General features: G+C 43.5%; 1 protein-coding gene and 1 long non-coding RNA gene across 2 annotated transcripts; both read left to right on the top strand.

Annotated features, from left to right (window-relative positions):
* The first annotated feature begins 5,957 nt into the window (after positions 1 to 5,957).
* On the top strand, positions 5,958 to 9,471 carry LOC120434956 (uncharacterized protein KIAA0754-like). Its single transcript, XM_039603639.1, has 5 exons — positions 5,958 to 6,328; positions 6,406 to 7,287; positions 7,672 to 8,542; positions 8,593 to 9,038; positions 9,085 to 9,471. Exons 2-5 carry the CDS (start codon positions 6,616 to 6,618, stop codon positions 9,469 to 9,471), a joined length of 2,376 nt encoding a protein of 791 aa, XP_039459573.1. The 5' UTR covers positions 5,958 to 6,328; positions 6,406 to 6,615.
* Positions 9,472 to 9,986: 515 nt separating this feature from the next.
* Positions 9,987 to 10,282, top strand: LOC120434705. The gene is made up of 2 exons (XR_005609288.1): positions 9,987 to 10,040; positions 10,118 to 10,282. It is a non-coding gene; the product is annotated as an uncharacterized LOC120434705 (long non-coding RNA).
* Positions 10,283 to 22,664: the final 12,382 nt, after the last annotated feature.

Here is a 22,664-nt window from a genome sequence, read left to right as displayed (position 1 = left end):
GCTATTAAAAATAGTACAAACCGGGTCAGTTCTGAAGGAAATGGCTTCACAAAATCTACTGGGTCAATAGCCACGTTTCTGATCCCAGGTTCAGTTATGTTTTCTCAATTCATGCCATAAAGTGAAAATGAAACTATAAAAGGCAAAGGAGCTAATGAGAGCTAAAAAGAGGGAAACACAGTCAAGAGGAAATTCCACAGAGACTTTGAGTCTTGGATATGGCAGGGTTGATCAATCCATGTAATATCAGTAGAGACAAACAGTCGCTCTCAATGGAAGTGTCAGAGGACTAGATGAGAGAGGACAGTTAGCCAAATGTGTGTTGTGCCAGCTGTGTATGTGTGGAGGCCTTGGCTAGCACAAAGTCACTGTGGGTTTATAACATTTTGCCAAGGACATGTGGGGTTTCTATGATGCCATGTTTGTCTCACACACAGATGGATCAAATGAAAGATGAGTGAGTACACAAAACATCACTTATGCATTTTTGGCATTGAAGGGCGAACTGGGAACAACATTGGTGAAACACACTCATGCACACTGGGCCTGAGGGGAGGAGGACCGTGCACTGGACTAATACATTACATCAAAAGGCACTGGAGAACAATTTCAAAATATTTAAATAGCAAATAACATAAAACCTTTAAAATAACTTTTAGTTCACTTTGAAAACAATTTTAATGAGTAAGTAATAAGTAATTTTATACCGTATAACCCATCTCTCAGATTTGTGAGACAGAAAACATAATCACATAAACACAGTTGAAAGTGAAAAAGAAAGTTGTTCATACTGCTTCCATTAAGAGGCCAAATAGCAGCTGCTAATGAAATCCACCTGATATACGTATTAGCAAGTATCACCACCTTCATGAAAACAGACGTGGATCGTTCACATTCAGACTCATTATTTAGCTGTCACAATATTCCCAGGTGCAGACATCTCAGCAATGTGACCCCAGTGCTCAATTACAGGAAAATGGTCAATGCAATGCTCAGAGAAACTGCAAAAGACGCGAGAGCTACATTTTGAAAACAGCATTTTGAATGTTAAACTCCATGATACTAGAATTAGCAAAAGACTGAAAATTACAGTTTGTTTTGAAGCGTTGCCAGGTAAAGCATCTTCTCAAAAACAAAAACGCATGCCAGCATGCAGGGCTGGACTGGTGAGTACTGGGAATATGCCCAGTGGGGTGATACACTTCTGGGCCAATGGGTCAATATAATTTTTTTTTCTTTGTCAATATAATTATACAGGTTACAGGCAGATTTTAAGGGCTACTGGGCACCAGCCCTACAACCACTGACGCCAGATTGCCCAATCAAATCTCTTCTAAGCAGCACCTTTCCTGTGCACTGATGCAACCTGTGGAACAGAGTTTATTGTGGAAAAAAATGTTGATAAAGATAGACAAAGAAAAAGAAAAAAGAAATAGAACAAAATCTGTTAAAAAAAATCAGCATGTCAACTGTCAGGGCTGCTGCTGCAGCTGCACCATCAGAAGTAGCAGCAACTAGTAATTTATTTTTTCACAATTCAATTTATATAGTGCCAAATCACAACAGCAGTACTACCACTAGTAGCATATTAGTCATTCATCTTTTAAAAAGAAAATAATGTGACTAATTACTATATTTACTTTTTACATGTATGGCTTTTTCATTGCTTTAAGGAACTGCACAAATATGTGCGCATATTTATCTGCAGTGTTTTGACCAATCATGGTTGGTACCCTGGACCAAAAATGCCAGAACCAATTTTTTGTTTTTATCCCACTCGAGACCTTTAAGCAATTGATAAAAAAGTAGCATTTGATAAAATCACAAGATTTCTGGAACATATTCGGATTCAGATTCAGAGATACGGAACCAAAGAGGATGCATAGTGCCACATATAACAAAACGTAAACGCAGTATATCATTTGCTTCTGGTTTTGGTAGCAACAGGACCTGGGCATTGTACAGTCAGAGAACATGTGGCTCCTCTGTATACCAAAGTATTGTAGAGACAAAGCAGAGGCTGAAGCATGGATGAAACTGGGTCATGCAACAGGACCGTGATCATTTGGAAAGAATTGAATCTACAACAGGATGTCTGAGGAAGAATGTGTTGCAGTGGCAATGCAATCAAACTCCAGAACTTTGTGGCAAGACCTTTGTGAGAGCTCTGCCTAAATGAATGCTTATAGTACTCTTGTTATTGGCGCATCCCGTGTGTGATATCATTTTATTTTTCCTTGAAAGCTTCATATTACAATTAAGCATACAGTTATAAGCAACATCAGCAGAAGATGTGTTTGCTGATATATCTCTGTAATAGACCTGCACAGTGTATGCACCTAGTTCTAGATTACTCACAGTTCTAAAAATCTCTACATTAGAAATCTTGAAAATATATTTTAACTCCGTGCCACAACTCATGTTGCCTGTAATAATTACCTTTGAGCCACCTCTTTTGAAATCCTGCTCTGAGTTCAATAAACCAGCAGGAGTTCATCCTTTAGCTCCAGAGCTCAGCAATCAGGAATACTGAGCCGATGTAGCATGGGTCACATCTGCCACAACCCCACTTTAAACAGTTATCTGATAGCCCATCTGGTTTGATACTTCCGTGTTATTCCCCAAGTGCAGCTTGAGTTTAAGAAATGTGAGCTGGAGATGGTAACATCCCAGACTAAAATTAGCTAAAACTGGCACTAAGAACCGATTATTAATAAATGACCCAAACGGTCTCTGAACTTCTCAGCATAGACTTGATGAAAGGGTAATTGTACTTGGTAAAGGCAGAAAGTTCCCTCAGACATGTATTACGTAAATATAAAAATAAACATCCCACAAAATTTTATAAAACGCAATCTGACTTGTTTGTTCAGGACACTCATTCTGAATAAAGCACACATGCATACTATATAAGGGGATCCAGTAATTGTTTGAGAAATCATCAGGGCCCATATTCACAAAACATCCAAGTGCAAAGTTTTGCTTCTGATGAAATTCTAAGAAAAGTCTTTGAATCGTGATGTTTTCAAGAAGTTAAAACCAAATCCTTGTAAATAATTGTTAACTGTCGGGAGCAAGAGGGAGGTTTTTTAAGATGGTGAAAATCTGCTTAAGTGTACAGAGAAAGAGCAGAAAACCAAAGTGAAGTGTTTGGGGATCTGTCAGCCTCAAGTCCTGTTCTATCACTTTGGACTGGTGTCTCCATGATATACAGTGGATGTCTTATGTTGTCAGTTTTGGGAAGTGGACAAAGTTGAGTGGTCCAGGCCAGAAAAAGAAAAGATTTTTTTACTGTGCTCTGAGCCGACAAAAGATGGCATGATAGTTCACAATGCAATTTAGGTGCTTTTTGACACTTGTCCCTCGAATGCCTCGGGACGTCAGAGTAGAATTCTCCCTGGTGGACAAGTTAACGTTGCACAACCCGATAAATGTTCGAAAAAAAAAATAGCTGAACGTGCTTCTGGTCTCATCCCTCACCCAAAGTGCTGCCTTTAAGCTTGGAAATTGTTCACTTCTCAACTGAAACCTTTTGAAAACTGCTCAGTTGTAGCTGTGGGCCCAGCTCTCTCTCACCAGCAATGATCCTTTGCACCAAATACAGGTCAGCTTGAAAGAAATTGATGATTCATCGTTGAAGTGTGCAGTGCAAGCAGTCAGGACTGGACTTGGTGGGAGGAATCTAAAAATAGAGGCAGCACCACGACTTATCTGGACATGCCTGAAACGATGATCAAAATGTGATATCAGCCCAACTTTCATCAGGTAAGCTTCTTAATTTTTATGGATCTATTTGTATGTAAACTTGTCATCATGAGAACAGTGGTTATATAACTCAGCCCTGCATTTGTTTTCTGTTTTTAAAATATATTAATGAATCATAATTTCAAAAGAACCTGCACACTGTCAAATGTAAGCACCTTAATGAGGCCACAAATGTTTGGAAGGGTCACCAAGGACATTAAAATTCAGTTTGAGAGCAGACTTAATTACTTGTAATACATTTTATGACACTGCAGTTGTCAAGACATTTAATTCAAAACTTCAAATGTCAGCTTATCATCTAGCGCCCTACTGGCAGACTGAAAGAAGAGCAACAAAGATTAAATTAATTAGTGGCACATCAGTGAGGCAACTGGAAGCCTTTGTGGCTAATTGGTGCTCGTTTATTTACCAAAGAGCTGAGGGGAGGAGATGACTCTAATAACTACGGCTCTGTTTCCACTCAGCTTTCTCTCTTTCTGTCTTGACAGATTTTTATGCTATCAATCTTTTTTCAATTCTGTTTACTGTTTACACCCCCACACACCACCACCACCACCCTCCAACAATGTCTCTTCATCTCCTCCTCTGCAGTTTTCTGGTTTCTGCCATTCTTTCCATCTTCAGGATGGTTGATCAGCAGCAGAAAGCTCGGCTCAGCATGAGTGTTTCTCATCCTGTGATAATTATTCAATAGTGCAATATTTAAATAGAGACTTCTCTCTCACATACATTTATGCAGTTTTGCTTTCAAAGATTAGATTGAATCTAAATTTCACTGATATAACTCAGCATTTAAGTCATTCCTCTACAGTCATGCTCAGCAATTATACTCTGAAACAATGCAGCAAAGTAGTTGGTTGCAGGCAGCTGTGAATCATTAAAAACATCTGTGTTGCAACTCTTGCAACAGATGCTTACGCTGTGGCCACTAGCAATGTTTTAATGGCATGACACCTTTCCCAATTATTCTGCTGATGCATTTTGCTCCTGGTTCATGAGTCACTTGTGTGCAACAGCCCGTTTGACCAAAATGGTTTAAACTGAAGAAACTGAGCATCCCCGATGTTCATCAACATCAAGATGCCCTTCAGTGGTGTTCACATGAATTCAGACAGTAAACCAGCACAGACAACATAATCATGAGTTTCACTCTATCCTCTTGTGTCAAGGCACTCCCTTTGGTAAAGGGTAATTTCATTGCATTTTCAACAAGCTTTTTACTACATTACATTATGATTACTACAATTTGTTGTAATTTTGCCTGTGTACACCACAATAGTGGATATTAAATCAAACAATCAAGATGTGACTGAGTGCAAATTTCCATTTTCATTATAAGAAGTTTAACAAAAGGTTCAGGTTCAAGTCTGGGATGTGACTGGGCCACTCAAGGACATTCAGAGAGTGGTCCTGAATGCACTTTGTTATCTTGGCTGTGTGCTTAGGGTCATTGTCCTAATGGAAGACCAACATTTGCCAAGTTTGCCAATAAATATATTTGGGCAAACACTTTGTATTTTCTCATGGAAGCTAATTTTAACAGTTAATTGACCACTGACCTGCATGAGAAATCTTTACTTAAGAGAAAAAAATAAAAAACTTCAATCACAACTACGGCTCAGACATAATATGTAGACACCTGCATTGTAACTGTATTGAATGTAACATGTAACCTAAACCACCTAGTTCCGAGTTCTTGGAAGCATACATAAGAGTTTCAGACAAGGTTCAATCATGATACATGTGTTTGTCTGTGTTACATAATCTAATAAATTGGGCAGTCTATAATGAATTAGTTGACAGTAAATCACAGCATCGACATAACCATATCCTCCAATACCAATCAAACACTGACATGACATTTTTTATCTGGTTTTGAACAGTCCTGAACACTTACATTCCTGATAACAGGTCATACAAATCAGAAGAGCAGTTGATTTGTGCCATGCTGTGTCATCTACAAATTCTGTGGTTTCTCTATAATCTGTTTAACCCTCTTATGAAATTCACTTTAGGCCTAAGGACCTGTGGTGCAAACACTGTGCTTGAGATGCAGTGTCTGTCTCAGCAGCAGTTTGTCATTTGTGATTGTAAGAAAGAATGAATGTCATATTTGGTGGAAACCTGAAAAAACAAACTGATGGCTCAGTGTTTTTTGTCACGGACCCGGCTCTGGAGGACTCGGGGGTCCGTGAGCCGTTATGGACTGTTGTTGTTGTTGTTGTTGTTATTATTATTATTATTATTATTATTATTATTATTATTATTATTTAGGGGCTGTGTCGTCTACTGTTCGGTCCACAGTTGAATGTGTAGTGTGTGTTTGCGTGTGGGTTTGCTTCTCCCTCGCTCTCTCCCTGGTCCTCGGGCTGTTCACAGAAGTGCACGCCGTGGGAGGGGCGTGTCCTGGCGACTGTCGTCATTGGGAGTCCCTCTTCACTGTTACCGGCCCACCTGCAGCTGATTACCTGACCAGCTGTTGGTAATCATCCCTCCCTGCTGGAGAGAGGTATTTAACCTGGACTCGCGGCGACAGTCGACGTGGGATTATTACTCCGAACTGGTATAGTCCGTGCGAGCAGCGTGAGCGTGTTTGTCGGCTAGCGTGTGGCTAATTGTGGACTCTCTGTCTTCCTCCAGGATAGCCGAGCGGAGAAGCGAGTTGGGGAGCACACGCACTAAGGGAGCTACAGCACGGGACGCACTGGGAGCAGGAGACGAGCACCATTGGAATATTGCACCTTTGAGTTTATTGTTGGACTTACCTGTCTGGTCACTGTAAATAAAGTGCACTGTGGCATCGAAGAGTCCCGCGTTTTGGGTCCTACTTTCCTCGTCCCCACGGTCTGCATGGCAGACCGTGACAGAATAATCCCACCAACCACCATGGACCCAGCAGACTCAAGAGTTGCCACGGAGGAGGGATCGCTCACACAGCTGTGGGGTTACTGCCAGAGCGTAACCCAGGCTGTGGATCCACACATGAGACACATACAGGTAGTGTTTTTTGATAATTATCTTTCCTCCACTACCTTCTCTACGAGCTTTCTGGATATTGATAAACTCATTCAAATTATAACTGAGCTGCGGGCAAGCTCCAGCTTCGAACTGTTTGGTTTGGGCTGTCCGGGCAAGGAGGATGCGGCTGCCTCCCTGGCAGCCCTTGCTGCTTGGTTTTTTCTTCATAGGTGGAGAGTTTTTCCACCACCGCTTGCTGCTCACCTATTGGACCCTCCACTGCAGGGAAGACGGCGCCCTGCTCCATCTCCTCTCGTTCCTTCAGCGTCCTCTGTGTCGGCAGACAAAGGATCGGCAGCGCTGGTAACCACAGTGAGTAAACCGGACTCTGTCTCCTTACTTAATCCAGTCTCTCACGAGCAGGAGGGGACAGATTCCTTTGACGCGGCCCCGCCATCACGAAAGAGACGGCGTCGGCGTCATCTTCGTCAAACCGAAGCTCACCTCACTCCTGTGGTTTCGGAGGAACCAGCTGACTCAGGACTAGCCGCACAAGGAGCCGCAGTGAGTGAGACGGACTCTGATGTTGGTAAAGACGTTTTTGTTATGAAACCAGAGATGGCTTCGTCTAAACCTAGGGACAGTGCCCAGTCAGTTAATAATAAAACTGGGCTCGCAATGGAGGATAAGCTTAAAGGGTCTGCATTGCCAGAAAGTGGAGGCGGGCCGGAAGCTAATTCTGGGTCATTTCTTAATGTAAGGAGTAGTGATGGCTGCTTTTCTGGGGCTGGATGCGGAGCCTTAGTTTCTGAGCCAGTTAGCTCTGGGACGGTGAACTCTGAAGGCGCTGGTGCGGCAGCTAAATGGACAGAGGCTGTTAATTCAGAGTTACTGCACTGTGCTAATATGCATCCTGAAACTGTTTTTGTGGCTGTTGATTTGTTAAAGGACCCGGTGCTAGAACATGAACCTGCCACTACAGGCAATCAGGAGGCTGGGATTCTCCCCAAGGCCTCCCCAGAGGCCGAACTGGAGACCTCAGTTGCCTCTGGCTCCCTGGACATTGTAGAGCCCGCGGTAACATGTTCCTCCTCTCTACCCTTCATGTTAGCCATATCACCCTCTACTCAGTCTGCTGCCCAGCACGTAACTCAGTCTGCTGCCCAGCACATAACTCAGGCTTTAGTCCAGTCAACCTCTCATCTTCATCCTCAGTTGGAGGCCGGTATGCCTGCTGGACCAACTCTGCCATCATTTCACCCGTCTGTTGTTCCTGCATCGCTGCCCAGTCTACCACGAGTAGCTGCCACACCATCGTCACCTCCGCCCTCTGCAGCTACTTCTCCACCAGCGTCTCATCAGACTGCAGCGACCGCAGCACTCTCGGCTTCACCATCCACATCACCCGCTCGACCATCATCTTCACCGCCTGCAGCTACCGCATCACCATCTTCGCCTCCGGATCAACCATCTAAGCCCGCGTCGCAGCCGGAGGAGCAGCTCAGCGAGCGGGGGGAGCCCGCGTCGCAGCCGGAGGAGCAGCTCAGCGAGCGGGGGGAGCCCGCGTCGCAGCCGGAGGTGCTTGCGCCGCCAGCTGTGGAGCTCAGCAAGCCGGAGGAGCTCGGCGAGCGGGAGGAGCTCGGCGAGCGGGAGGAGCCCGCGTCGCCAGCTGCGGAGCTCAGCAAGCCCGAGCAGGAGCTCGGCGAGCGGGAGGAGCTCGGCGAGCGGGAGGAGCCCGCGTCGCCAGCTGCGGAGCTCAGCAAGCCCGAACAGGAGCTCAGCGAGCGGGAGGAGCCCGCGTCGCCAGCGGTGGAGCTCAGTGAGCCGGAGGAGCTCAGCGAGCGAGCTGGAGCTCGGCGGCGGGAGGAGCTCGGCGGCGGGAGGAGCCCGCGTCGCCAGCTGCGGAGCTCAGCAAGCCCGAACAGGAGCTCAGCGAGCGGGAGGAGCCCGCGTCGCCAGCGGTGGAGCTCAGTGAGCCGGAGGAGCTCAGCGAGCCCGAGCTGGAGCTCGGCGAGCGGGAGGAGCTCGGCGAGCGGGAGGAGCCCGCGTCGCCAGCTGCGGAGCTCAGCAAGCCCGAACAGGAGCTCAGCGAGCGGGAGGAGCCCGCGTCGCCAGCGGTGGAGCTCAGTGAGCCGGAGGAGCTCAGCGAGCCCGAGCTGGAGCTCAGCGAGCGGGAGGAGCCCGCGTCGCCAGCGGTGGAGCTCAGTGAGCCGGAGGAGCTCAGCGAGCCCGAGCTGGAGCTCAGCGAGCGGGAGGAGCGGCCACCATCAAGAGAGGGGCTCGGCGGGCCGGAGAAGCGCGCACCGCCATCGGAGGTCGACGTGCAGGATGCATCTTTACATCCACGCCTTCCACGTCCAGCGCGCCGTCCACGCCTTCCACGTCCAGCGCGCCGTCCACGCCGTCCACGTCCAGCGCGCCGTCCACGTCCAGCGCGTCGGGGATCCTGGGCCTTTCAACTCTGTCGGCCGCCGGAGCTGCAACACCGCCGCCACCGGACCCGTGGCAGGCCACCGGAGCTGTCACACTGCCGCTACAAGACCCGTGGAGGCCACCGAACCGTTTCGCCGTTGCTGCGGACCCATGGCCGTCCGCCGGAGGTCCAGCGTTCCCTCCGATGGACTAGAGGTAGGCCTCCGGAACTGTTTTCTGCCTCTGCCTACCTACAGCAGATCTCACCTGTTTTGCCGCCCACCGGGTCGGTTGCCAGAACTATGTCCGCTGCCATTAGGGCTGGGGTTGGACTAATGAACTGAGGTGTTCTTTTTTGTTGTTTAGTGGAGTTGTTGGAGTGGTTTTGGGGCCCTCCGTCCTGGACCCCCGCCCGCCCGCCCTGGGTTGGTTGTCCTGTGGTTTTTGGTTTTGTGTTTTGTTTTGGGGTCGTCGGGGGCCGACCCTTAGAGGGGGGTACTGTCACGGACCCGGCTCTGGAGGACTCGGGGTCCGTGAGCCGTTATGGACTGTTGTTGTTGTTGTTGTTGTTATTATTATTATTATTATTATTATTATTATTATTATTATTATTATTTAGGGGCTGTGTCGTCTACTGTTCGGTCCACAGTTGAATGTGTAGTGTGTGTTTGCGTGTGGGTTTGCTTCTCCCTCGCTCTCTCCCTGGTCCTCGGGCTGTTCACAGAAGTGCACGCCGTGGGAGGGCGTGTCCTGGCGACTGTCGTCATTGGGAGTCCCTCTTCACTGTTACCGGCCCCCTGCAGCTGATTACCTGACCAGCTGTTGGTAATCATCCCTCCCTGCTGGAGAGAGTATTTAACCTGGACTCGCGGCGACAGTCGACGTGGGATTATTACTCCGAACTGGTATAGTCCGTGCGAGCAGCGTGAGCGTGTTTGTCGGCTAGCGTGTGGCTAATTGTGGACTCTCTGTCTTCCTCCAGGATAGCCGAGCGGAGAAGCGAGTTGGGGAGCACACGCACTAAGGGAGCTACAGCACGGGACGCACTGGGAGCAGGAGACGAGCACCATTGGAATATTGCACCTTTGAGTTTATTGTTGGACTTACCTGTCTGGTCACTGTAAATAAAGTGCACTGTGGCATCGAAGAGTCCCGCGTTTTGGGTCCTACTTTCCTCGTCCCCACGGTCTGCATGGCAGACCGTGACATTTTTAATGTTATTTTGTTACTTTACCTTCTCAGTGTAGTGAATTCTACGACAACAATGCAGAAAAATGGATGCATACATTCAATTCATCCAAGATTTTTGGTAGATACACCTATGGTATCAATTTGAATCTCCTACATCACCTCGTTCTCGAGTTATCGCATTCACAAACTTGGGTGTCCACGTCCAACACCTGCCCACACCAGCAGGGTGACGACAATACCCCGTCATTTCTTTAAATGGGGCTACAGAGGGAGAACAATTTCTACAGGCAACATTACAGTCAATCCGCTAAAAAACAAAACCATATATTTGCAGAATCTCAGACATTTTCTCATCCCAGGAGGAAATTATTTTTCCAAGCAATGTAAAGAAATCACTTTCCAATAGAACTTCTCTGCAACACTGTCAAAGATACCTCTAGTATCAGCAGTTATCTTTTGCAGGTCTGCAGGAGACAGTGTGGCATGCAACTGCAGTTTTTTGACATCCACAAAGGCTTGAAGCCTTTTTTGCTACTGGGTCAAACTGTAAGACAGGCTCTATCACTTTTCCATTTGTAGGCCACCATTCTGTGTCATGTCTCTACCCCCTAACTCATTTAAAGGAAGGAGGGAAAGGTGACACTGGAGGGTGACAGAATCCTGGATCCAGAAAAAAAAAGCTGTCAAGAACATTTGAATCAAACCTTATTCTTCTAGCAACTGACTGTGCTAGAATTAAAGAGGTGAAGTGGATTTATGCAAAGTTTTACACCACCCCATCTAAGAGTTGTCAATATATTCCCCTAATAAATGATGACACTAGAGGCAATGTCAAGGAATTACTACAGTTAGCAAAATTTACTCTCAGGGAACCATGATTTTCATGCAAATGCATCCAGTGTTTATCTGTAGTACTGTTGTTCAAGTGTAGTGGACCAACAGCATTTCCAGCCCCTAAAACTGTCATGTGCAAAACATATGGAAGCAATTTACATGGACCTGTCCAACACCTGCCAATCTTGCTTGTTAAACTGAAACATTAGTATCTATTCAGTGACAGCCTGACAGCTTTAATTGGAACCAGCAACAAACGTCATGAGTGTGGCAGCTCTCAAATTTAACCATAATGTTATCTATTAGTTCTACCAAATAATAAACAGAGGAGAAACAAATGTGCTGTCAGCTGTATTGTCTAAAATATCACGTTTGAAATGACAGTTCAGTATGTGATTAAAAGTTCACTTTGTTGTCTTTTGACAACTTTTAGATGCAATGGTGTCATTGTCAAGACTCATTAGCTGTGTCATATTTTAGTGTCAGCTTTTCAAAAGGGCATTCTTTCCAGACAGACGTTTCTGCAAGAACTGCTTTCAGTAAAAGAAAAAAGATTGACGTTGCAATAACTTCTATATTTAATAAAGTCCCAACCTACAGTAACAGAAACCCAGTTACTGTTGCTATTGTACTGTGTTACGAGTTCAAAGTATTGGAGATGGATACAAGAGGAAAACCTAAATAACAACACTGGTCCGGGCGGGTTGAGTCAAACGATGATTTTTAATGAACACACGTGTGGGAGATGAACACTGTACGCAGACAGCATAAGATCTCAAAATGGTGGAGCATTGCTCAAACTCTTATAGCCTCTAGTGGCCCCCACCTAGTCATAAAAGCCTAAACATTCACATTCTTTCTCTCACACGGCGCCTAAGCTATGACCTTGGCTCCCTGTTTATCTGCTCCTGCTGAGATGCGGCAGAAAACCTCTCCGGTATGTTCTGCTTTCTTCTAATCAGACAAATAAGGCGATGACTTTCTGAGAACAGTATTTCTTATAACTGAGCCGTATAATGCATCATAAAACAATATCATTCATTCACAATAAATCAGCAGTCTAATGTAATGCAAATCAGTTTAACAAATGTAATAGTTATCACCTTCTTCTAATTCAGGAGAATAATGCAAACTAAAACTACATAATATTTCACAATCTTTAATTACGAGTATAACATGGCATAAGGTAATATTATAATCCCACAACTGTTACTAGGTTATCTGGAGTTAAGAAGGATTCAAGCACAGCAACACCTACTATGAACATATGGACACACATTCACAGCTATCTACTACACTGCTGTGATTTGACAGTGACAGCCAATTACAGAGACAGTGGTGCTTCTGAAAAGAAGGGCAAAGAGACAAGAAGTACTGAGACAAAAAGGTGGGAAATTAAAAGGAATACAAAGGTTTCTATGAAATGTCCTGTGTGAGTGTGTATTTGTACGTTTTGTTAAGTTTGGGTCACTATTGTATATGTTCTGCTCCATTGGCCATCGTCTTTGTGCATTCCACTGCAAAAGTGACCAAATTGCATTTGACTGTAAAAAGAGATGGAAAAGAACACATCGACATATGCATTAATATAGTGTGTATTTTTTTGTGTGTGTATTTTATTTTAATGTTAATGTTTAATGTTCTTGTAGCTTGTACCTGAATGATGAGGGTGTCACTGACATGCTTTAGATTTGGGATATCTATATAACTGTGAGTCTTTTGTCTTCACAAAGTGCTGTGTTTTTTACTGCAACCATATTATGATTTTTTTTCTAAACCTTTCCTGTGACAAATCTTCTTCTTCTAATATCAAAAATGATTAAAAATACCAATGAAACCAAAGGAAACTAAACCACAACTAAATATGTTCAAGCAATAATAATAATAATAATAATAATAATAACCTTTTACTGGTGCTAAGGCCAGTAATACACTGATGGAAACCTTGAAGTAAATGTTAGCTGCCACAGTCACATAAACTGTAGATCAGGGGTCTCAAACTCCAGTCCTCAAGGGCCGGTGTCCTGCAACTTTTCCATTGGTCCCTGTTGCAACACACCTGAATATAATTAGTGGGTCATTAGTATAGAACTTGACAGCGTGCTGAAGTGGAAACCCCTAACCCTACTCAAGTAAACCCCTAACCCTACCCATCCCAGCACATGTATGTACGGACGGAGTAGAGTCGTTGAGACCTGGCTTGTATGGTCTTATGTTGCAAACGTCAAATAAAGGTCTGTTGTTCGATTTAACTTACTGGCTGCAAGTTATCTGGCTAACCTCCACACCACGTGCCCGCTGGACCTGCTAGCCACTCCTTCCTCACCAGACTGCTGTTACAGTGTGTGTATGAGATTCTGCAGATAAGTGGCTGAGGCGATAGAAAGCACAAAGACACAAAAACAGCACCATTCTGGTCCAGAGTTGCCACTGTGTGCTGCTGCCGCGCCGCCAAGTAACTGTGGATAACCGTGGACACGTGAAGAAACCTGCTAGTCTAATGAGTAAACAGGACTGCACAAAATTTCATATAAAGGGGATAACAATGGACATTGTCTAATGCCCAAATATAAGAAATGAAGAGCTTAAAATATATATTTTAGAGACTAGTAACTTTACTTAGTTACAAGTATAGAGAGTGACCAAGCAAGAGAGAAGAGAAAGAGAACCATGGAAGTGACAAGAATCAAATTTACAACAGCCTATTCCCATGAAAATTCCCCCATTAGTTCCACTGCTTGCAGATTTTGAATCTAAAGTAATATTTACAACACCTCATGACCTGCTACATCAGGCAGAGCACAGATTGTGCTCAGTCCCCCTTTTTACCTCAAAAGAATCATCTGTTCACCCATTCTGTGTCTCTTTTTCCTGTGTCCTCCATTCTTGACATACTTTCTTTGGGGTTTTATAGAGATGAGAGCAGTCTTAATTAAGACAGCTCTATATTTCTGCACAGAAAAGGCATTAGTAATACACAAACTTACCTAATTGCACATGTCTGACCAAAATGGATTTTGAGTGTCCCGGACGTACGACAGCACAATATCGACACCTTCATACACCCTCAGTTTGTATTAGATGTGGGTGAAGAGAAAATGAAAGACAGAGAGAGAGAGATGTGGAAAGGAGGCAAGAGGGAGCTATGTGGAGAGTAGAGATAAGAATTGAGAGTGGGAAGAAGGTAGGGAATTGTAGAATAGGATGTAAGAAAGTAATTAAGGTGGGGAGAAGGGGGCCCATTGGGACCAAATTTACAACTGTTGTCTGTTTTCATAGTACAGAAGGAATGCATGGAGATTTGGGAAAGGCACAATGGAATTGGCATTAGAGTCACAAACCAAAGAAAGATTAAAAGGACAAAAGAAAGGGGGTGGGGGATATGTAATGCAGGTAAAAAGAAGAGAAGACACCAAGTAGGAAGGCCTTATGGAAGCATTTGTTTATGAGTGTGGCATACACTTGCAATATAAGAACACTCGCTGCAATATACAATATCATATTCAATAAATTCTTGCAAGTCACTAGGAGCACACTGATAAGCAATGATTAGGAATGTAATTCCACTTTCCAAAGTTTGGAAAGTTATATTGCCTTTAATGCAGTATCAACATCAGAATCACTGCTTCTGTAAATAAAAGAAAACAGTCATCATTTCAATATTTTGCAGTAACATGAGGTAAAGGGGGACATTGAATGTATTATCAGAGTAAATTTGTTGTACTTTTTTCTCTATTAGAAGCTGAGGAAAGAACCCCAGAAAACCTATAACTGCACACCTTTGGAATGCTTTTAAAACTTTATAAAAGAAACTTTTCACTCAGCAATTTGAAAAAAAAAATCCAGACAAATGGACGTGGATCTAAAATCCATAATATCGGTAAAACACAATTGCACACTGTGTAAAAAAGGCTCTTTATTAGGTACACTTTGACAGTAACAAGTTGGTCCCTTTTTTTAGCCTGCAGAAATAGGTTCAGTCAATCAGTTAGTCAATCACTCAAACCTTTATTTTGAACAAATAGCAGTTATAGCATGTTTATTTGAGTTACTGTTGCCTTCATAGCAGCTCAAAGCAGTCTGGATATTTTCTGTTATTCAAACCATTCTCTGTAGACCCAAGAGATGGTTGTCCTGAAAGATCCCAGTGGATGAAGAGTGTCTAAAAAACCTCAGAGCTGCCCATCTGGCATCAACAACCATGCCACACAATCATTTAAATCACCTTTCTTCCCATCCTGATGCTCACTTGGTCATCTTGATCATGTCTACTTGCCTAAAAGTTTTTGCCATGTGATTGGTTGATTAGGTATATGTGTTAAGATTCAGTTAAACAGATGTATCTAACATACTGTAGTTGAGAGTGTTATAAGTGAATCCTTGTTTTTCATGTTTTATACTGGATTAGTTTATCAAACAAGGGCATGTGTGTATGCCAGTTCCAGTAAGTTTTATAAATGCAGTCCCACCTGGTCCTAAAGAACTACACATACCAGCTATCAGTGGTCATACCCCATATGACACCTCACTGTCTAAGGCTACTGTTTTTTTTTTTTTTTTTTTTTTTTTTTTTGTCTGTCCCATTTGGTTCTTAAGCCGTCAGAATTGTTGTCTGAAGACCAACAAGGATACCAAATGGATTTATTTTGCCAAATGGATCATCATGGCATTGCCGTATTGGTCCATTTGATCAAACTTTGTTGTTATTATTTATTTTATTTTCAGTTGTTACAGATGGGACAGACATGACTGGGGGATAGGAAAGGGAGAAAGAAAGAGAGGAAGGAAAAGAAAAACAGAAGGAAAAGGGACAGTGAGAAAGGGCACTTACAAAGACAAAGAGAAAGAAAAAAAAATCTCCTGGATCACCTGTTGAGAGAAAAAAAAGAGAAGACAAGCAAAAAAAAAAACAAACAAAAACAAAGCAACATACTACAACACAACACCATCACGTTAATCTAGCTGAGTGTGAACAGCAGTAAATACTAAATATTGAAAGTTGTTGTGCAGCACGCCAGGACAGACAGCGCACAATGTGCTTTGAAGTAGCAGCTAAGAAAGGTGTAGTTTATGTCTCACGAACAGTGAACACCCGTGTGCACACCTGTGTGGATCAACGCGCTTGTATACAAAAGGTTTTCCCATGTAACGGTCTGCTAGAGGGTGTGGAGGGCCATAGCCCCGTCCCCCAGGGCATGAAGCAGGCATGGAGGAGATCCAGGCTCCAGACATCCAGAGGCCCCAGAGTGCGAGAGCCCAAGGAGTACCACCGGAGGGGCATCCGTGCCACCTTCCTGGGAAGGGCTGAGGAGATCCCCAGACGAGGGGGTCACCCAGTAGCCACGGAGCAGAAGCCAGAGGGGGCTGCACCGGCGTGCCCGCCAGCTCTGCCGGCAGCCAGCTGTGCCAGAGTGAACCGAGTTGCAGGCCCGAAGGCCCGAGGGCCCCCTTTGCCCCGGAAGAGGCCTGACCGAGCGACAGGCATCGGGCCCGGCCAAGTAGCCACCGGGAGTGAGCCGGTGCATACCTGAGCGCCCAGCCCCGGACACCAAGAACCACCAATGCACCAACCCCTGAGGGCATCAGTTACCAGCAGGGAGTGTGGTGAGGGGAGATAGGCCTCCACACTTGGAGGGCCTGGGAGTACCCAGGGAGGTGGAGTCTAAGACCAGACCTGACATATAGACACAGACAAACAGGCACATACAGACATAAACATGCTTTCCCACCCTCATGCACACATATACAAACACTCAGCACTCACCCAACGTAGGGATAGACATACATAGACATGTACACACAATCATACTCCCCAAACATACTCTATGCCCTGGGTCCAGGTACCCTCGCCCCCAGAGGGGGAAACGGCACCCAGACCCAAGAGATGTGACCCTTTCCCCCGGGGTGGAGGGAAGCAGACCGCCCCAGGCTCCGCAGCAGCAGGGAGGCCAATCGGATAGCCAACACCACCTCCCAGCCCCCCGCCCCGATGGCTAGTAGAGAACGGGGGTGTGTGAAGACCCCATACCTCCCTCCTCCCGCTCGTGTGTAGTGTTGCTGCGTGTTGTTCTAAAGTGCATTTAAAACAAGGGAGGGCATGGTGCTGCTGCCTAAGGCTACTGTTTCAACGTGTCTCAAGGTGTCCACTATTGTCTCTGTGTCAAAGGCCTTGACAGTGTCCTGTGTCGGTGACTATCATCCAGTCACATTTACTCCAACAATGATAGAGTATTTCAAGAGGCAGTTAATGACACACACACACAAGTCCATTGACATAACAGCTGACTCTCACCAGTATGCCTGTAGATGCTCCACGCCTGATGCCATCTCTGTTCATCAGTCTCTCAACCATCTAAAGAACAAGTACTCTTATGTGAGGCTTCTCTTTTTTGGATTTTAATTCCACTTTTAACCTCTCCCACACACTGGTGAAAAAAATGTCAGGACTTGGAATAGCCCCATTACTCAATTGAATTTTGGACTTCCTGACTAACATACTCTCTGTTAGGATCAACAACATCACATCCCTCATCCACTGTTCTCAAAACTGGCTCCCACCAGGGCTGCATTGTGAGCCTACATCTCTGGACACTGCTTATATTTGACTGTAATTCAATTAAATTTTATTAATATATTTGTATTTATATATGATTGAAGAGCACACTCACTGCCTGCATCATTGTGTGGTAGTGCAGGTGGTTGAGTTTGCACAGAGGACCTTCCGACAAAGCTCACCACCCCTCTCTGATATTTACACCAGCTGATACAAGCATAGAGCAACCTGCATCACAAGAGACTCCAGTCACTCTCTGTGTGGACTGTTTTTCCCCCTTCCCTCAGGCCAGCTGCTGTGCAGCAAGATCCACAAGAGTGGAAATGTGTTTTCTGGATGTCGAGACTGTAGAACTTAAAACTGCCACAACTCTGGATACATTTTAAATTAATTTTAAATTAATGCACTATTTAATGGACTTACTGATTAAGCTATCATTAGTTTGTCATAATTTTTTTTCTATAGTGCTATGTTTTTATTATATTTTAATATTAGTTTTATTATTATTTTAATTAATTCATTACTTAAATTAAACATTATAAGCACAGAGATCCAAATACCTGTATCTCTTCACTTTTTCATTTCCCAGAGATGCTGAGCACTTGTTGGCCCTTTTGCCTTCACTCTGCGCTCCATCTCATCCCAAACCATCTCCATTGGGTGACTGTGGAGGCCAGGCCATCTGGCACAGCACTCTCTCCTTCTTGTGTAAGTAGCCCTTACACAGCCTGGAGGTGTGTTTGGGGTCATTGTCCTGTTGAAAAATAAATGATGGGATGGAAAGTCACTGCAGGATGCTGTGATAGCCATGCTGGTTCAGTGTGCCTTCAATTTGAATAAATCATCAACAGTGTCACCAGCAAAGCATCCCCATACCATCACACCTCCTCCTCCATGCTTCTTGATGGGAACAATGCATCCAGAGACCCGTTCACCTTTTTTGCATTGCACAAAGACACAGTGGGTGGAACCAAAGATCTTAAATTTGGACTCATCAGACCAAAGCACAGATTTCCACTGGTCTAATGTCCATTCCTTGTATTTCTTAGCCCAAACAAATCTCTTCTGCTTGTTGCTTTTCCTGGTCAAATAGCTGCTAAGAAACCACAGACTCCTCTAAACAGTTGGTGGAGAGATGTGTCTGCTACTAGAACTCTATGTGGCATTAATCTGGACTCTAATCTGAGGTGCTATAAACTTCAGATTTGTGAGGCTGGTGACTTGGATGAATTTATCTTCAGTAGCAGAGGTGACACTTGGTCTTCCTTTCCTTGGGCAGTCCTCATGTGAGCCAGTATTGTCATAGTGTTTGATGATTTTTGCGACTGCACTTGAGGAAACATTCAAAGTTTTAGCGATTTTCTAAATCATGGACTGTCTTTTCTCTTTACTTGGCTGATTGGTTCTTGCCATAATATGAATTCTAAAAGTTGTCAAATAGGGCTGTCGGCTGTGTACCAACCTTAATTCTGCACAACACAACTGATGGTCCCAAACCCACTGAAAAAGAACCCTAACAAGACACACCTGTGAAGTGAAAACTATTTCAGGTGACTACATCATGAAGCTCATTAAGAGAAGGCCAGGGGTTTGCAGTGCTGTCAATAAAGCAAAGGGAAATCTGAAATATAAGACATATTTAGAGTTATTTATTATTTTTTCTTTGCTACATAATTCCATATATCTTGGTTCATATATTTGATGTCTTCAGTATGTATCTACAATGTAGAAAGTAGTAAAAATAAATAAAAACATTACATGAGAAGGCATGTCCAAACTTTTGACTGGTAGTGTATACGCTCAAGAATTGTCTGCCATATGATGGCTACCAGATTGCCACAGTTGTCTGTAGTTTTTCATGTTTTTCTGCTAATTCCAGCACTAGTAAAACTTGAAAAACTGTGATGCAAACCATGCAGAAATGGAAAAGGCTCGCCTTCAAAGTAAAAGCTGTGCCTTGGCACAGCAGCCATCATATTTCAAAAGGTGCAGCTTTAACTTTGAAGGTGAACCTTTCTCCATTTCTGCTTTGCCTCATACTTCTCACAGTTCCACTGCAGCTCAGTGAGTAGCTGGACAGTGTTTGTAGAAAAGTCTCTCAACCATTTAAACTATAACCACAGCAATACGCTAGTGACCAAAGCAATCACAAGGAATTTTTTCCCACCCTTTGGGAAATACATATTTTTCTGTAGTGACAGGTGGTTCCCATTGGGTCACTGCTCAATCTGTAGACCTGCATGACTGTGACTTTAGCAATCATTTTTCTTGCAACTGCCATCAACCTCCAGCAACCAATCGCAACTAAATGGGCAATACTAATTTTGCAGACCAGTCTCTAGACCTGTGTGACTGAGACCTTTTTCACTTGATCCTAAATTGTCACCATGACTGTCAAATGTCCAAAATGGCAACTACCTTAATGTCATGTGGTCAGTGACATATGTATAAAACCTATAATGCAGCAGACACATTCAAATTCATTCAACATGTTTTTAAACTCCTGGGCTAGATTCATGCTCAAGTCATCATCAATCTTCCTGAATAATTAACAAGAAAATACACAATGTTAGAAGATGCTCAACTGATGTAGCCATTCCAGTCATATTGTTTAACACATTATTTCTTCTCTGCTTCAAATCTAACAGTAGCTGAAAAATCATGTGCAGTAATTCCATATTTTTCCCATGTTTCCACATGAAACAGTGAGGCCTCTAACTATTAAGGCAATTGTTTCCGAAAAGTCCTGATTAATCAAACACAGCCAAAAATGAATCCCTTCAGCATCATACCAACTTCAGAGCTGAGAAATAGCCATCTCTCAAGGGTCTTAAAAGTCTGAAAAGAATAAGTTTAAATCTGTTAAAGAAGAAAAAACAAGTGGAAGAAAACAATGTTCTGACAGCAATTAAATATTAAGAAGGAGGAGAGAGAGTTGTGGAGGAAGCTTTAAAGAGCCCCCGACTAAGACTTCCCTGTGCATTTGTGTGTGTGTGTGTGTGTGTGTGTGTGTGTGTGTGTGTGTGTGTGTGTGTGTGTGTGTGTGTGTGTGTGTGTGTGTGTGTGTGTGTGTGTGTGTGTGTGTGTGTGTGTGTGTGTATGTAGTGTCTGTAGCTCAACTTGTTAAACCACTTTGATAAACCCTGCCATGAATCTCCATTTTCAATATCACTGATCAATGTACAACAACCCTAGAAATACCTCTCAGGGTGGTTTGTCTTTCTCTCTTTTTCTGTGTGTGTGTGTGTGTGTGTGTGTGTGTGTGTGTGTGTAAGACAGATCTAACACTAGGGGTTTATTTTGCTGTTTTTTGATAAAGCAGGTTATGGATAAACTGCAATGGAGGTCATGAGAGGAAGTGGAGGACTACAATAAGAAGGAAAATGATTTTTTTTAACTTTTCAAGGCAAATGAAGAGACTTTTATTCAGCATTTAAAATCGCACTACTGACCAAATTCAATTAAAGAAGAGGTTGCCAGAAATGTTCCTCTCACCAGGCTGACACAAATTAAACCCCTCATTTGATGAAACATTGTCCTATTTATGAGCTTTTTATTGGATTTATTATTTTATTCTTTAGTTTCAAAATTGTCTAGATAATGGCAATAATGATGGTACTGCTGATTAAAATGCTGCTGCTCACACAAGAGGAATAAATTAAAGTGAATGTAATATGAATAAAAAACTCTTCATTGTGCTGCACACCACATCAAGTACCAAAAAAACCTGGTTTAGTGAAGTCTGAATAGTTTAATAAAGATAGCAAATCACAATCATTCTTTCTATCTGTTGCTCAATAGCATGTCATGATAATGTGAAGTGTAACTGTGCCTTTGATTCTGCATTTCTTTTTATATTGAAACAAACTGGGCACATTGTTATAAAGCCCAGAGATGATCTCTGATTTCCTTTGCTGTTTAATTTAGACAATTTAGGAAATGCTTTAAGAAGCTCACAGTACTGATGCTTACTCCAAAGTAACACACGCAGTGTACACATACTTTCACAGATTGCACCGTATGCTTGTGAAACCTGCAGCCTGCAGGCATATATTAACAGACAGCCCATACCAGTATATGAGACAGGAACGATTAAGGGATACTGGGGGTGGTTTGCACAAAAGCCAGCCACAGAGCCATCACAAGCCATCACTAGTCCCAAGCCTAGATAAATGGAGAACATTGTGTCAGGAAGGTCAATGACCCTAACAATCTTGGCCAAATTAAATATGCAGATCATCAAGAATGACATTTCCAAATGGGAGCAGCTGCAGCCCAGGCCGAAAAGGACAGGCACCAGTGCTGTTGATGTCTGCTGGTCGATGTGCCGAGCTGCTAGTGGAAAAATGTTACCGTAGGGTGAAGACAAAGGAGGGGTAAAGGTGGAAGCCATCTTCGGACAAAGTAGGAGTGTGGAGATTAGAGTATAGAGAAGATAATGGGTGAAGTGAAGGAGGACATGCAGAGAGAAAGGGATGGAAGCTAAATGAAGCCAAATGATCTGCTGTGACAACCCAAAAGGGAGCAGCCGAAAGAAGAAGAACGAGTGAATAGCACCAAAGTGTAGTTTCAGCATACATGAGTACACAGGATGTCATGTTTACATTTTCACAACAGTCATAACATTAAAAAAAGACGTACAGCTCATAGAGGTAAATGACATTTTGAAGGTCCTTTGAAATTATGATAACATTTTTTCAGTAACATTATTGTGGATGTCGCTTAGACACTCTTAGTCAACAAAAAGAAAAACACTGACATGAGTGCAGAGTTGTAATTGCAAACAAACAAACACAAAAAACAAACAAAAATAGATGAAAGTTAAAGGCAAAAAACTGAAATGACATGGATCATCCTGTTCATAAGACTTGACCACATTTAGTGAATTATTGTCAGTCTTTTTTGACATTGGGCTCTGTTATTAGTAAAAATGCAAAGACTTATTTTTTTT

Source organism: Oreochromis aureus, linkage group 19, assembly GCF_013358895.1.
Source record: "Oreochromis aureus strain Israel breed Guangdong linkage group 19, ZZ_aureus, whole genome shotgun sequence".
In the NCBI taxonomy this organism is placed as follows: Eukaryota; Metazoa; Chordata; class Actinopteri; order Cichliformes; family Cichlidae; genus Oreochromis; species Oreochromis aureus.
The sequence above is the reverse complement of the archived record's forward strand: the minus strand, read 5'-3'. Positions and strand labels throughout refer to the sequence as shown.

Excerpts from the sequence above, each read along its gene's own strand:
- LOC120434956 (XM_039603639.1), top strand. The coding sequence starts at position 6,616 with ATGGCAGACCGTGACAGAATAATCCCACCAACCACCATGGACCCAGCA. Across the intron at positions 8,543-8,592 it reads GTCGCCAGCGGTGGAGCTCA|CTCGGCGGCGGGAGGAGCCC; the intron begins GTGAGCCGGAGG and ends CGGCGGGAGGAG. Across the intron at positions 9,039-9,084 it reads AGCGCGCACCGCCATCGGAG|CGCGCCGTCCACGCCTTCCA; the intron begins GTCGACGTGCAG and ends TTCCACGTCCAG.